We start from the raw sequence: 17,176 nt of genomic DNA on the forward strand, positions 1-17,176 counted from the left end.
CCAAGATGGGAGGCTGGGCTCATACTGCTGCCTGAGGCCAACTGAAGGAGAAAATTTGGATTACTATCTGTAGGACATGGACGAGTGTGCTCTCTGAGATGCCACTGTTACCTCATGAGGGGGTGGCATCAGTGTTGAGAACCTGCATATCAAATGGCCTCTTGGTGAACCAGATAGGCAATGGTATCTGGTCCCAGCTGTGTTCATTTCTGAGAGCAGACACCTGTGACTCAGGATATGCCAGCCATGTCAACTTTAGATCTGGAGATTCACACAATGGTAGAATGGTGTGAATAAAACAAAATGACTGAATTTTTTCCCTCCATCTCCAGTATTCTGTGAACACAATTTGCTATGCCTTACACTCTCGCACCATTTATGCAATACTCCATCTTAGTCCGAGATAAACTCCAAGTGTATGACGGAGGAGCAGCTACAGGCAGTGTTGTTCCCATGCACCTGCTGTCCTTGTCGTTTTTCATGGTGGAGACCACAGGTTTGAGAATAACATCAGATGCTGTCCAACCTCTGCTAATTACTGAACCCCCTCTATCCTGCACATTACAATTCCTACTTCCTTCTCCCCATTTTTGGTAACATGTTCTAAGGTACAGTGAAAAACTTTGTTTTCATGCCATCCAGAGAGATCATTCCATACATATGTACATTGAGGTAGTACATAAGGAAAACAATAACAGAATGCAGTATATAGTATTACAGTTACTGAGAAAGTGCATTACAGCCAGAGAAATAACATACAAGAGCCATGACGAGGTAGATTGAGAGATCAAGAGTTCATTTTTATTGTATAACAGGTCTATTCAAGAGTCTTATAAGAGCAGGATGGAAGACGTCCTTGAGCCTGGTGGTACATGTTCTAATTTTCGACACCTTCTGGTCCAAGGTGACATGCTTAGGATTCTGCATGTACTTCCAACTGTCTTTATCCTTATTACCATACACAATACCTATTAGATAGGATTGGTCTCTGTTGATCCTTGTTTTCTATCGTAGCTGGGATCTCTTTACCCTCTCCACTGTAAGCCATGTCAACTCCATTCTGACCTTGTATCTCCCCATGAGTTGTTACCTTAGTCAGGAGCTTCCTCTTTCAAATGAGTGGAAAGCCTCACATTTGCATGGCTGGTCAATGAACCCGTGAGACACCAAGTGAAGAAATAACTTGCCCCCTGAAACAGATCTTAATGGAAAGGTTGATGCAAAATGCTGCAAAGCTTGAGAAGTTTAACTCATTGAGCATCTTCTAGTTGTGGTGCAGATGGCCAGATCATTCCATGGCCTATGAGGACTCCATTGAGTGTAGTCAAATGTCTTTGAGGGAGGTGAAAGCCAGGGACCTGTGGGGTCATTGATGAAGTATTTGTTCCCTGCTCCCCACAGTTCTACCATCTGGATGGCTGCTTTTTGCTCATGGTACAGATGTTCCCAGAATGCCTGCCGTGAATTTATTCCCTTTGTAGTGGTTTTGTCAAAATTTCATGAATGGGATGGGGGTGGGCATTGATGTTGCTCGTGATTTTTTTCCCGTCTCGTGAAGTGTTTTGGAATTGCATTGATGGTAATGTGGGTCAGAACCATTAGTCACAGAACTGGAGTCGGCTTAAGGGGTCCTCGCCATTACTTGTATGGTGGCATTTAACTGCATGCCTTGGAATTATATGTGGCGGTTACAGGACTTTAAGGCAGAGCATTGTTCTACAGCAGAGTATACAAGAGCTTGTGTTGTGGTGCAGACTATAATTCCCCCATCCAGGCCAGGTTCACCTTTATTAATATTGGAATCATTATTAGGTTCACTTTTATTTTTTCTTGTTGGCTAGTTTCAGTTAGTTGGGGCTACTGTGTGAAACTCTTACTTAGGACAATGCCCAGGTAATCAGGGTGAGGCCAAGCCTCTTTTCTCAGAAGAAGACCTTAAATTCTTTTCCAGCATTCTTGTTGTTCAGGGAGAAGGAATACTGCCTAGACCTTAATGGTGACAGTAAAGGGTGGGTCTTCACCTATTCCGAGGTGAACCCTGAAGAATTTTCTTCCCTCATAATACTAGCCAGTACCACACGTGTGGGAATCATGGTGCCAATAGCCAGCTCGGTCCTAAAACCAAGATGGAATTTCCAGAAGGCTTTGTGGCCCACCTCCACAAGCACCAATGAGAAACTATCCAGACAATATAGTCACTTCTTAACAGTTGCTTTGCTCAACCTTTGAAGGTGACAGGTATAAGAAGCATCCTATGTGGCTAAAGGGTAGAATATATCCCATGCTGATTCTAGGAGAATGAAAGACTGTTGACAGAATTCAACCTCACCCAAGACTTGGATGCAGCAACAACACTCCTGGATTCTCTGGATGAAGATGCATGATGGTAAGAAATAATAGGAAACCTGAATTTCTTACACTGCAGCAGGAAAACTAGGATCTTGCTCCACCAGCTTGGTGTAACCCCACAGCCCTCATCTTAGGCACCAGAGGTCAGTGTCAACATTGCTGTAACAAACTCCTAACCATCTTGTGTCGGAACTCCCATGGTGTTGTTGTGTTAGGAATTCCAAGATTTAGATTCAGTGATGATTATGGAACAGCAGTGTAGTTCCAAGTGAGGGCAATGGGTGACTTGGAGCAGAACTTGCAGGTGGTGATGTTCTTTTGCTCTTATGCACACGTTTGGCAGGTGCTGTTCTAGTAGCCTAACTGCCTTGTTCTTTAGATGCTGCAACAATGCTGGAGAGAAGGAATGCATAGGGTTTCAGTCTGCTTTATCCTGGATGGTATCCAGCTTCCCATTTATTGGAGCTGCAAAGAGAAGCCATTCTATCACACACTTGTTTTCTGTCCACTTGCTCCACGGGGGTAGCAGAACAAAGGCTGCCTGGCTGGTCTGACTTTGGACTACACTCCCCATGATTCCGCGCGGCGGCGGGGCCGGCACGCCTGCGCAGTGGGGTGGTCAGGTGATGCGGTCGGCGAAGGCAGCGGCGGCGGCGGCAGCAGCAACAGGCGGGCGGGCGGCGGCTTCGGGCCTGAGGGACTCCTGGCCGCGCACAGCAGGTATTCCTTTCCTTCTTGCCGGCGACGTTATCCATTTTGACGGAGGCTTTCCACCGGCCGCACGCTGTTTGTTGTGTTGCACGGCGGGATTCAATAGCGAGAGGGCGGTTTCTGCCAGGTGAAGGGCTGCTGCTAGCCTGGGCCTGCCTGGAGTCACCTCTCTGCACTGGGGCAGGTGTCAAAGTTAGCAGCAGTTCAGGGCAAAGCACCAAAGCATCCCAGGGCAGGAGCTGCGAAACACAGTGGGAGCACAAAAAAACTTCCTGCACCCACACTGCGTTTTAATTGTGAGTGTGCATCCTCCCACCAACTGTAAATACCAGGCAGAATTAAGATGAGTGTTGCGGTTTGTGGCTTCACCCATTTTGACTGTCCTTTGGGTTTTGTGCCTGTGATGCAGTTCATCTTTTGTGGACTTATTTTTAACGCCGTCAAGGCAGCGTGTGCTTCTTGAAGCCTGAAGGGGAACGTCGTGACAGTTTATGAAACTTGCAGGAAAAAAATTAAGTGGCGTTTTAAAGTGGTAAAATATTGAAGGTGCTGTATGGGTATCAGAATTTAATTGAACCAAGAAATTTCAAAAATGTTAACGTATTCAAGTAACACATGGACTACAAAAAAAAACTGATGGAAATACTCTGCAGGCCAGGCTGTATTTGTGGAGAGACAAAAGCTGTTAACAGTTTGGATCAGTGAACTTTTATCAGTACAGGAAAAAGTTATCATATTTTAACTTGCAGAGGAGGGTAGAGCAAAGGGATAGGGTGGAATTTGTGGGAGACTGAATGATGCAAGTGGTGGTGGTGCTGGCTGAGAGAGGATGGAAAGGCTGGTTAATTGCAGCTGGAAGAGATATAAATGGGAAAGATGAATGAAAACAAAGAGAAAATATAAAATGCTGGAATTGAGGTGCAAGATACTGCAGCTACTGGAAATCTGAAATAAAAGAATGCTAGAAATATTCAGCAGGTCAGGTGGTATCTGCAGAGAGAGAAAAATAGATTGACTAGTCAATTCTAGTACCAAACTATAAAGGCTGGTTGCATGAAATTGCTGGTGTATTTCTAACATTGCAACAAAATGTTTACTTCAAGAGTTTATATTCCTAAATACTTCGGAAAGTTGTGCAGGAGCCATATAAATACATGATGATTACTTTTCCCTCACAAAATTGAGGGGAAAAGACTGCAAGATTTTGTGATTTTTGTTTTACATTAAATTTTCTTGCATAACGTAGAGGTTTATCACTGTGTTTTCATATTAAAGGCTCAACTGATATGTTTGTCGCTTTAATCTGAAATCATTATTTTTCAGCTGATTTATGTAATGCATTGTTATTGGTAGGTCTACATGTTACAGGAAAGATTATAGTGTCCAAAGGCATGATGTTTTTTTAAGTCTGTGCACAAAAACCCAAACTGATCTATAAATTGATTTCGTGATGTTATTCCCACCTAGTAGGAATCTGTATTCGGGGGAGGGGGGACATGCTTTGGAGAGTGCAGTTCCAGTACTATAATTAATGTTTTGATGGTAGATCATGCAGATTGTCTTTCCCAGAAAAGTTGAGGACTTAGGCCACATTGATGAGGACCGATGGGGTAATTGTGTATTTGGTGCCACCATCACAAAAACTTTGCTATAAGAACTGGGCAATGCTAATACACCACAGCAATAGTTGGTCCAATAAAACTGATGAATATAATAATTTTAGATTGGGTTTACCTTATTCACTGAATATCCTGTGGTACTTACTGTTCATAGTTGGTCATGAACATGTTCCAGTTATATTTGGTTAAAATGTTTTTTTTCAAAACAAAACATAATTTCAATTTCTGTTGTAACGTGAATAATGCCAATAAATGTGTTCTATTTATCTTAAGCCTTTTTTAGTGAAGAGTTACACACCTGGACTAAAAATGTTTTCCTTTCTATGAAGGCAAAGTGTGTATTTCTGCTAGTTTCTCTTTTTATTTACTCTGTATGTTTGACTGTAAGAGGTTTTTGTTATTTAGACCCTTTCCTTGCATGATGTCCACACATTTCTATATCCTGCAGAAATCACAGAGTAGTGAGTGATCAGAAGCATAGATCTTTGATCAGGCTTTGCAATATTCTGAATTGGAACATGACCAGTTGTAGAATTTCTGCCATTTGTCATTGAAATTGCCTTATTAGCATTGTTGCAGATGGAATTTATGACCTTCCTACATCGAAAAGCTCAAATATACATTTCCTTAACCAATTCGGGTATTGGTGAAACTATTATGTATACTTTTAAGTGAGATTTCTCGTGCCAGGTCAAGATAAATGCAATATTCATATGCCTGGTTTTGTTAGTTTATTGTAAGTAAAGATTGTGGAATTTATTTATTTTTAATAGTGGAAATATGTGGGGAAAAATATATCACTAGATAGCTGAAATAAAATGAAAAAAATATTGTGAAATCACAAGTCAATGAGCATCTAAAGAGAAAAGGTATCTTTCATTAGAATGTTCTGAGGTAGAGTTGTACTCAAGTGGTGCTGTGTTTTTCTCTGCAGAGGTTACTGGACTTGCCAAGCATTCCCAATTGTTTTTCTTAAATTGGTACAGACCTATTCTGTGTGCCTTTTTCTTAAATATTTGCAATATCTTGCTACCAAAGAGATTTGCAAACCTAAGGTGAATAAATATCAAGCTGGAGAGGAGTCTTAAGGCGTGCAGGAACTCTAGTGCAGAAGTTACAGAAATCGCTGAATACCAATGAGCTGCCACGTGTCTGCAGGAAAGCAGATATTATTTCTATTTTTTTTAGAAAAAAGAAGTAAAACTGCTGATGACACTAGAGGCTAATGGGTTTGGATAAAGTTGTTTTTGAAGCAGGGCATGGGATTTCCAGGGAGCCCCTGCTCACTTCTCCTTTATCTGTTGGGTCTGTATCTACCTGGAGTGGATCTTCAAGTGACAGACTGGCTTAGGAATCTGCCTGTTGCCTGATCTTGGATGCCTTGTGGAGTATAAGGCCTTCTATCTGCAAGTGGCAAACTCTGCCACAGAAAGTCACTCTTGGGGTCACTGGATGTTTGTGAATGCCTCTTGCATTCAAAAACATTTTTAAAAAAAATCAAAATTATTAAGAATTAATGGTATTATATTTTTATAAATCATTGAATCATTGAAAATCATTGTTAATTGATGTAGTTCAAAAATTGTAAATTACCTTCACCATCTCTTGCCCTCAAAACACCTTCTGTACATTTGAAATGAATGGAGTCGATGAGTCTGCATTGGGAAGGAATTATAGTATCCTTGTGCCTGAACTTGCATGGTGAATGGTTAACATGCCAGAATCTCTTGTTTTGGTCGAAGCAGGGAAAAGATTGCATATGGCCCTACACAGACCTGAAAAAGACAACTGTGACACAGAGTATTTACAGGCATGGAGTAAGTCGTTCAGCCTTCAAAATTTTCTAAATTTTGAATGTGTTCTTGTCCGTTTTGACCTAGTATTTTTGTCATTTAAAGCAATTACTGTTTGTGTCTCTGCATTTTCATGTTGCATCTGCTTGTTGTAGGCTAATATGAGTTTTAGAAGATGCTTTGTGTTAGGTGAGAATAAATTGACTTTATTATAGACTTGTTGTGCAATTATTTTGTTTTTGAGTCATGGGATATGGCATTCTGCAGCAAGGCCAGCATTTATTGTGCGTTGCTAATTGCCCTTGAAGGAGGAAAGGACCACTTGTGAGCTGTTGCAGTCAAGTGGAGGTGTTCTCATAATGGTGTCAGGTAAGGAGTTCTAGGATCTTGCCCCAGTGATTGTGATGTAAATGTAGTTTCAAGAGGGTGATTGGGTACAGGAAAGCAGATGCTGCTTCTACTTTTTTTTGAAAAAGGAAGCAAAAGTGCTCATGATATTAGAGGCTAAAAAATTTTGATAAAATTGTGGAACCTATTTTTAGAGGTGAATTGAGGATTTCCAGAGAACATATGCTCACTACTATGCTAGAAATTGCAAAAGGTGATGTTCCTATGTGGCTGATGTGGAGATTTGCTGATGGTGGACTGAGTGTTTCTGGTGGCAGATAGGCAAGTTAACTTGTCCAAGTTGGTGTTAAGCTCCTTAAGTGATGTTGGAACTAAACTCATCAGAGCACATGGATAAGATTGGAGTACACTCTGACTTGCGACTTCTAGATGGTGGAAGGTTGTGGGTTCCCAGAAAATAGTTCACTTATCATAGAACACCTACCTTCTGACTTGCTCATAATGTCCTTATGTGATGAATCCAGTAATTATCTGGACAGCAGGCAATGATTGGGGGAAATTTAGTAATGACGATTGTGATGTGGTTGGACGAATGGCTCTGGGGATTTGATTGACATGACTCTTACCTGCTGGATATCAGGCCAAGCCTGCATGTTGTCCAAGTCTTACTGCGTGTAGATGTGGACTGACTCCTTCAATAAACAAGTTGAGTGAGGAGCTGGTAATTTCTAAAGCAGCTCCTCCTTATTAGAGCAAATTGCTTCAGCATAGGAGTAAGCTGAAAGTAATGAGCTGCCATCTTAATTATGAATGTTTAAAATTATAGTATGGTTTTCAAAATTAATCTAATCCCAAACTATTGTACAGTTGCTACAGTACCCTAGAGATGATTTTATCCCATTAGAACCATTGAAACTATAGTAAATGCTACCCATGTGATTTCACTAGAATTACTATACTGAAACATTAAGATTTCAAACCTCATTAATCATTTGTAGTATGCCCTGAATAGAGACCTGTCCATCATGAGCAGTCATATTCATGACTTGTACCCTGGAGAATATTAACTAATCAGTTGTAGTAGTGAACATAGCTGATCAGATGCCTAAGTAATTGATTTAGCCTTCACACTAATGAAACAACAACTCTCATTTATTGTCAATGTTTTTGAAGCAGATAGACCTGCAGAAATCCGAATGGCCTTGTTTGGGGAAATGTAATTCATCCTCTTGCATTGTAATATTATTGTGTTGACTGCATTGAATTTTTTCAGAATATATGATGTTTTCTTACTAATTGAATTTTGACATGGACAGATTTATCTCCTTGCTCTTTTACTTTAGAACATTCAGAATAAGTGGCTGGTAGGTAATATCCATTGCCGTGTCTGAAAATCAAAATAAATATTCAGTCTTTTCCCATCAATCCTCCTGGTTGATGTAGATACCCAATGTTCCCTACTGCAAAAGCACTATGTAGCATGGAGTCATAGAACATAGGAAGATGCTGTGGAAACCATTGAGTCCACGCCTGCTCTATGTAAAATATCCATTGAGTCCTAGTTCGCTGCTCCATCCTTTTACCTCTGCAAGCATATCTCCCTCAAGTACCAACACTATTTCCTTTCAAACTCATTGAGTGTTTCAACATCCACCATCCTCGAGGGGAGTAAGTTTCTGGTTATTACTATTGTCTACTCTGTCAGAGATGGGTTCTTTCATGTTTAAAGTGAAATGCATGTTTCTTTTGACCAGAACTTAAATCTGTTCTCTGGTCCTTGTGTCAAGTAAAGTCTATTTCAGTGGGGGCAAAAAACACCATATCTTACTTGATTAGTCATTTTCATTGGTTGCTTTATTATTCCTTTTTGCAAATTGCAGTTGTTTTGTGTGTGTGAGAGAGAAAGAACAAATTTGCATTTCTTTTTCCTTTTATGACCCCTCATTATAGAGCCAATATAATTTAACCCTGTTATGATGCTGCTGGCAATTTGTGTATATAATATACCATGAACAGCAATATGAAAACCAATACAGTATCTGGTCAGTTATGGGTGATATGGACAATGATGATAGGAGTTAATTGTAATCTGAAATCCTACATCAGCTCGTATCTTTCATTTGTTTCTGAACTTTTAAGGTACACTAGAGTCCTGTTTTAAGTGCTGTGTTTCATGTGAGAAAAACATGCCCCACTTACCCTCTCAGCTGGTCTTCACAATTATGCCATCCAGGAAGATAGACAGGACTTTGTTTTTCTCACCTGAAAGACAGTACTTCAGTGCAGTACTACTTTAGCATAGACTTAAATTTCAGTTTGGATTTCGCATAACACTTGAGACTGCAGTTGACTCTTGATTACGCAGAGTAACTGAGGGGGATATCTATGAATAAAGCAAAAATGCAGATGCAAGGTAGTCCACTAGCCACAGAAAGTCTGTGGACTATAGCTCTGTCTAACACAACATCTGCATCCAGTGCACACAGCCAGTCTTCAGTACCCTCATTCTGTTGCAGAACTACCAGATGGACAAGCCTGAGCAGGTATACATCTGCAGCTCTGCCTCAAGGTCCTATACTCCCTCTGCATCAAAGTAGGGGTTGCACAATATTGGGTTACAGAATGAGAGGCACTGGTTTGTGACCTGAAGTGCAAGACCGATCAATTGGAGAGCACCAGAATGGCCTCTTACATAGAAGCCTGCAGGGCTCTTTGTGAGCAGGCATGTTGTGGAACAAAGTTGGAGCAACCCTTTGCAGCCTGGATACTTCTGTGGTGAATCCAGTGGCAGTTTTGGAGGAGTGTGGGAGTGGTGCGAAGGAATGGGTTGTCCTTTGAGATGTGGCTGATGTAGTCCTAGAGCCCTTCAATCAGCAGAGGTTCGGGGTAGGATGGGTACATTCTTATCCCTGTGATCGTGCATGACCAGTTAATGGAGAGAGGGGTGGGGTCAGTGCGCTTGCTTTCCTTTGACATTAATTAGCCTCATCTGTATCTGCAAATAGAAATAGAACTGTAATTATGCTAACTGCAACAGAAAATTCTAGTGGTTAAAATGAACATACTTTCTGCCATAAACCACCCACTAGAATGAAAAAATCTTGGATGTTTTTGTGAAATACAGACTCATTGTGTGAATGCAAACCAAGACCCCTGTATGCTGTTAGTCTAGATCTGTTTGGAAATGAAAGTTTAAAACCATCAAAGTTCAAAAGACATTTAGAAATAAAACAGGAAAAATCATTAAGCTGTTTGAATATTGGTATTGAATATAACTGAAATTAAATTTGTCATTACAAATCCTTGGTTAATAACAACTTTGAATGATAAAGCACAACTGGGATCTTATTTAGTTGTGTACTGTATGGGAAAAGAGAAAATGGGCTGAGCAAGTGCTGAGTACCTGTGGTTCCTCTTGTATTGAGCAGGATTCCTGCAACAACACACGATGCTGGAGGAACTCAGCAGGTCGGGCAGCATCACAGTTGATTCCTGCAATCCTGGATATGATGTCTACCTTTTTCACTAGAAATCTGGTGAAAAAAATAAAAGCTATTCTTAACAATAACACAATATCTTGGTGAATATGTGACATTTCAGAGATCTGCGAAGCTCAGTTGCATAAGTTTCATAAAAGTGGGCTGACTTACAGATAGGACTTTCATCTTTAAACGAAAGGGTAAGCCCATTTTTTTTCCCTGTATTTAGAAGTATTTTAGAGGTAAAATTGTCTATTCTTGGTTTATATTTGAAGCAAAATGGTTTGAGTTAGTGTGCAATACTTTGTTAGGAATTTAATAGTACTATAGTCAGCAGATCTGTTGCTTGTGAGGATGCCTTTTTCCATTGGGCTAGGAAGAAAAATAGTTTGACCACCATCCTAATCAGGTTAAAATCAAGTAGGTTGGATTCTATTACAAAACAGCTAAATATTGAATGTTTTGCAGGATGTTAATATTATTAAAATGCTAGTGTTTTTAATTTTGCCTTCAAATTGGCTCTGTTATGTTCTCTTTATATCAAACAGTTGCTATTATAAGCCTTTTCCCCCTTAACTTTTCACTTATTTTCCTGTGAGTTGAAGTACATTCGTAACAGGCAGCTCTTCCTGTGATAGATGATGTTTAATGCAGTTAAAATAGAATAATTGAGGAAGTGGTGCTTTAGTTGCATAGTACCTCTATCAGTCTCTTTCTAAAGTATTGTTTTGAGAGAGAGGCATCAAATTTCAGTTTTTGTAGATAAACACAGTCACCAGAATTATACATCTGCTTTAAAGTTTTAACAACATGGACAGGTTGAATAAACTTTATTTGTGTTACCTTTTTTGAAGATTGTGATATGATCTTAGTGAACAATTAAAATATCAAGAATCTATAGCATGGATAAAGGACAATTATTTTATAGTGAGCAAAGGAGGCAGAGTACAAACATTAAAAGGGGAAATGGTTAAAGTTTCAGGTTGCTGACCTTTCATCAGAACAGTTCTGTTTCGCTCTCCACAGATGCTGCACGACCGCATGTTTCTGGCTTTTTTTTTATTTCAGACTTCCAGTATCTGCAATTTTTTGACTTTCATTATGCAGCCATTTAAGAAATGAAATCAGGAATCACTTTTTCATATAAAGGGCAGCAGGGGATGCTAGGTCATTTGAAATTATCAAGGTTGATTAAATTTTTGTTGGATCTGTGTATGTCTTTATGGCATGCATTAGAGAAAAAAATAGTTTTCTGTTGTCAATCTTGTCAGCTAAAGTACTGTCAGATGCAAAGCAAAGGTGTTTTTAATTCATTCCACATGTCTTAATCCCAACCTCGGAGCAGTGCCAACCTCAGCAGTGTCTACAGTATCTGAATCTGTTTACAAATTAATATCAAACATAGACAACTTTGTACTGCAGACTTGTAGAACTCTCAGAGCCACTTGAGAATGTGTTCAATCCTGTGATTTTTTTAAAAATTTACTTCACTTTTAAATTCCATCTTTTGGAAAGTTTCAAAAATGGGATCTTTGTTCAGAATGCTGTTTAATATCGTCAAAATATTTTAAGTAATCTTGAATGACAAACAGTATGGAGTAGAGAAGTGGGAACGGAAGAAAAATGTTATGTTTGGTGAAGACATGACCTTTTTATATTAAGGGTGTAGATCTTTCACTTAGAACCTAAATTTCATAAAAGTAAATATTGACATTGCATATTTTATGTAATGGACAATGCAGAGCTTCAAGTTTGGTGTGAAATCTTCCCTAGACAATTGGATTGTCTCTGTAAACTGAAGTACCAGCATATTGTGCAGTCAAATTACATTGAGAAGATCACCTTACCACATTAAAAACGGCATAACTTTGTTTAGACAGCAATTTTGTGAAAGGATTTTTCATCAAATCCTACTGTGCTGTCACTATTTGGAGCACAGCATTACAGTCCCATAATGGTAACTGACATGAAACTGCATTACTGAATGATTAAGATCTAATGGTAATAACTAGAAAAAGAAATTGTTCAGCTCAAAGTGCATTCATATTGTTGGGTAATCTTTAAATGATTATGCAATAATTGAATGTGAATTGCAATCGAGAACACTTCAATCTGTTTTCTTTCACATCATTGTTGAAAGTTTTGATTTTTGTATAATTATTGAGTCCAGCAAAAAGCATTCCCAATTCCTGTGCTTTGGGATTTTGAGACTGATCTGGACTTGCACTGGATCTTACTGAGAAGATCTAATTGGAACCTTGGTAAAGAAAGGTCATTGGACTGGTATTTTCCTTGCTCTTCTGTCCTTTCCTAGAAGCCCAGAGATCCTGTTCTTGATCATTTCAAGATGTTCTCTTTAATCATTTTTGGATTGCATGACTAGTCCAGAAATTTTTTGAGAAGACCTTAGAATAGCCAGTGACTGTGGTGAAGAAAAACAATAGACAATTTTTTTTTTGCTGTGTTTGTCTAAGTTCTAAGCCTTGCCACAGCAGGGAGGGGGAAAATTGAAAAGTCAGATCCTGCTTGAATGGACAGTAGCACTTGGTCCTTGGAGCATTCCTTTCCTAAACCTTGAACATGTGGATGGTGAAAGTTCTATTGTAACACAGACCAAAGAAATGAATAGTGCAGACTCATAAAGTAAAAATATTTAGTAGGTCAGGCAGTATTTGTGAAGAGATTAAAACAAATCTTCATATTTCATGCCAATGAAAATTATTATGTAAAAAAAAATTAATAATCTGGCCTGCAAGGCTCAATGATATGAATTTAAATATCCAACAAGGATAGAGTTTGAACATGGCTTTTGTAAAATATTTGGTCTCTGCCTCAGTCCTTATGTAGCTTTTGGTAGCTCAATGATTCTATATTTAAAGTGTGAATTGCACAAATGTTGCAGTCAACAGACGTGTTTCATCTTCCAGACCTTCAACGCTGTCAAAAGGGCAGCTCTTATGATTATACTCTCACTGAAATGAGCATGGATCTGGGATCACTACACCATATTGTATTTGACCTGTAGGCAGAATTATTTCACCATATGCTTTCAGTTGTTCTGTGTGTATGGAAATTATATTTAAATGTTTTTTTTTAAAAAAAGAGAAATGCAGTTTTCCGTGTCCAGTTTGTATTTTGAAGGCACGGATTCCTCCTTTGTTCTTCTGGAATTCATAGACTGAATTGTAGAATGTACCTTGTACTCCATCATTATCATGTGTAAAGGACCTGCCAACATTATTCCTTTTATCTTGGAGTGATGTCCACCCCAGACACTAGTGGGCAGAAACATACAGGGGTAATGTCAAATAAGCTGTTTGTGCTTCCTGTATAAAAGCAACACCAATGTGTAGTATCTGTTGAAAACCAGTTGCGAAAAAAAATCTATAATTTATCTGTGTCAATACCTTTTGCAAAAATTGCAACAATTTACAATGATTTCCTGCGAACTTCAATATTTTATACTTCTCTTGCAGTTAAAAGCTATTGAGAATGTTAAGCCTCATTTGAATGAGGTGTATGATTTTTTTTCTTTTAAATGATTTGGGAATTTTTGATCACTGCTGAACAGCATCTCCCTTCATTCCAAAATATATTCTTAAAAATTCTAGTTTTCTATGTTAATGATACTTTGCTTCTAACTTAAGCCCGTGATATTACTTCAGTGTTTATTTTGCTTTCTTTAAAGTAATTTAAAAGTAAAATATATACTATGCTTTTTCACTTTCTGGTTTGTTTTCTGAGAATTTTTCAGTCTGATTGGCTACTCAGATTGCTTGATGACATTAATGTTACTGGGTACTCCAGATCCCCTGGAGATGGTGTCAGATTGAAAGTAGCATTGGAATAAGGGAAACCGGTCTTTGGGAAATTCGGTCTTTGGCAGCTTTCTTTGAAGTCTGTGGTGGAGGCTGTCCCCTTACTGCTGCCTGGAAGGTCCAGGATATTAAAACCTCCTGTTTTTTATTCTCATGCTTAAATTTTTAAGATGCAAATTATACTGAATTGGTGCTATGTACTTTGTTATACTGGGGTTGAATAAAGACATGGATATATTTGTAGGCTATATCAAAATCCATTACAAACAACTTAATGTATTGACTTGTACAAGGCTTATTTAAGCTTTGAGGAAGATTTGCATCTTTGCCACTGTTGTCGTGGCTAACTGGTCTGTTTTTATTGCAGTGGAATCTTTTGTCCTTCAAGAACCAGCATAAAATATGGCTTCCTCATCCTCCCCAATGGTATATTCCATTTCTACACCAATAAGCTCTTCAACTAAAAAGGTATGTTTCTCCCCTTTTTTGGTTATTGACATTTGCTTGTAACTGTATCCACTGATACAATCAGAAACTTCCAGTATTTGAGTGGTCAAATGGTTTTACTTCACGTTTGCCTACTGTAGCGGTTAGTGTAACACTATTACAGTGCCAGCGACCCGGGTTCAATTCTTGCCGCTGTCCTAGGAGTTTGTACATTCTCCCCGTGTCTGCGTGGGTTTCCTCCGGGTGTTCTGGTTTCCTCCCACATTCCAAAGATGTACAGGTTAGGAAGTTGTGGGCATGCTATGTCGCCACCGGAAGCGTGGCGACACTTGCAGGCTGCCCCCAGAACATTCTATGCAAAAGATGCATTTCTCTGTGTGTTTTGATGTATATGTGACCAATACAGATATCTTATTGATCTGTTCTACCACATGGCATGTGAGAGCAATCACGTGTAATCAGAGCCCATTGATCTATTTTCTGGCATGGGTAAGAAATCAGAAATGGGAGCCTCAGCAGCTATTTTCTCCCCCTTCAGCATCACGAGTCAAGAACATTAGGGTAGATTATAGTGTTGCAGTTGGTGTTGGACTGTACTCATTTAGCTCAATGTGTACTTTCATTGGGCATGTAGCTCAGGATGAGATTTAAAAAAATATATAATTCTCAGTATGTGCGCCTTACTGGAAAGGCTAAAGAGCACAGCCTGACAGATGATGTGAATTTTGGTTGATTATTCTTTTGAATCACAGTTTAAAGACACTTTTTTAAAAAAAAACCTTCAGATGTCTCAACTGTGTGAATGTAGACTGCTAGTTTATTTACAGCTTTTAAAACACAATAGCATTTGTCATGCTGGGCTGTGCCAATCAGGAAGGTTCTACATTCCATCCTTGGTCTGAGTTAAGTTGATTCAGCTGAAGTGAGAAAGTTGTAACACAATTAGTCTCAATGCCCCATGCTACAGAAAAGGGTTTGTAAAAAAAAATCAGTAAGGAACACTTTTCCAGATTGCTGTCCAGTTACTAGCTGGAAATTGTGAGTGAGGGGGGTCTGGATGAGAATGGAAAGCCAAGCTTGGCTTTGATGTCCTACAAAGTTGAGTTGCCTGTTAACATTGCTAGTCTAGACTTGTATGCCAAGGACAGTCATTTGGATAATGTATGGAATGAGTTAGCCCCTGTAAAAATAACACAGAATGAGTTACCATCTTGAGAAGAGGGGGTGGGGGGGGTAGAGGGAAGAAAGGTGATTGAAGTAAGATCCAAAAATATAATGCAGAAAGATTTTGATTAAAAAAATACTTGTGATTCTTCTTGCAAGTAATCTGGGAAACCAAATGCTTGATGAGAATAGTTGGTAAGGCCCCATTCTTCAGGTGCAGTGTATGAATGCAGAAATAAAATTAAAAAACTGCTGCTAAGCAGTCAGTGGGTTGGGCAGCAATTGTGCAGATAGGAACAGTAAATTTAACATGTAGTACATGAGTTTTGTTTGAAACTGGTAGTGAGAAAGTTGGAGGCTGTAAGTTGGACATCAATAATAGAGGATGGTAGGATATGATTAATAATAACCACCATCACCATAAAAACCCATCCCACTTCGCTATCTCAACCTCCTTCGCCTAAAATTAAAGGCATTTAACAAGTCATCTTCTCTTGGCCAGGACCAATACCATCCATCATTCAGTTTATTTTGAACTCCACCCTATCACAAACATATCTTTTGTTCTCTTCCCACCCCACCCACAACCCATGATTTAAAGCATGCTTGTTTTCTAACCTAATTCAGATGAAATATCATCAACCTGAAACATTACTCGTTCTGTCTCCACCAATATTGCCTAGCCAGCTGAGTGTTCCCAGAGACGATATAAAGTTTGTTCTCTGACTGTTTGTGGGTTCATCAGTTATTGAGCATTCATGATATGCATAATAAATAGGAGCAGGAATAAACCACCTGGCCCTTCGAGCTGGATGCTGTCACTTTTGTATTTGAAATGCTTTTGCGGCATCTTTGTGGTGAGCTTTGATATGTAATTGTAACTGAATATTATGTTTATGATAATGGAATGTTTGGAGAAAATAAACCCTGATATTCAAACCCTGATCTCAAAAGTGCAAAAACAAAAACTCAATCGATTTGGACAGTTGTGAAGTTCTGGGATTTATATTACGTATAAATATGGTTTGTTTATTCTGTGGGATGACCAGAGCCAATATATTCACTACTCATTGCAGTGTAAGAATTTTTAGTAAAATGGAGTTTAAAGGATTAATTTGTCTTTCCTTTGCAGATACAACAAACAGAGGAGGTACCGCTATTACCAGGAGAAGATATTAAAAGTAAAGGTAAGATGACACTGGCAGTAATTTTTGCCTGAAACAATTCCACTTAACTTGTAAGTTCATCAAATTGATAATCAGGATAATTTTGACATCTAAGTACAACTTTCCTCCTTGATTGATAAGTCTTTGATATGAGGGGAATCAAAAGGTATGGGGTTAAATGCAGGAAAGTGGTGCTGAAGGAGAAAATCAGCTGTGATCTAATTGAAAAGCAGCAAACAGGAGGGGCTATAAAGCCTACCACTAATGTTCTCATAATTATTG

At 39.0% G+C, this 17,176-nt stretch overlaps 1 protein-coding gene across 3 annotated transcripts in view; it reads left to right on the top strand.

Moving 5' to 3' along the window:
- The first annotated feature begins 2,948 nt into the window (after positions 1–2,948).
- Positions 2,949–17,176, top strand: part of mtm1 (myotubularin 1) — a 77,931-nt gene continuing 63,703 nt past the window's right edge. Inside the window, exons 1-3 of one of the 3 annotated variants that reach the window (XM_052021446.1) lie at positions 2,949–3,069; positions 14,485–14,585; positions 16,861–16,915. In XM_052021446.1, coding sequence (XP_051877406.1) covers positions 14,520–14,585; positions 16,861–16,915 — 121 coding nt within the window. In that variant the 5' untranslated portion in view covers positions 2,949–3,069; positions 14,485–14,519. Of the gene's footprint in view, positions 3,070–6,424; positions 6,497–14,484; positions 14,586–16,860; positions 16,916–17,176 lie in introns of those variants that run through there. The other 2 variants (XM_052021448.1, XM_052021447.1) reach the window with 2 other exon arrangements.

Source organism: Pristis pectinata, chromosome 8 (assembly GCF_009764475.1).
Source record: "Pristis pectinata isolate sPriPec2 chromosome 8, sPriPec2.1.pri, whole genome shotgun sequence".
Taxonomy (NCBI): domain Eukaryota; kingdom Metazoa; phylum Chordata; class Chondrichthyes; order Rhinopristiformes; family Pristidae; genus Pristis; species Pristis pectinata.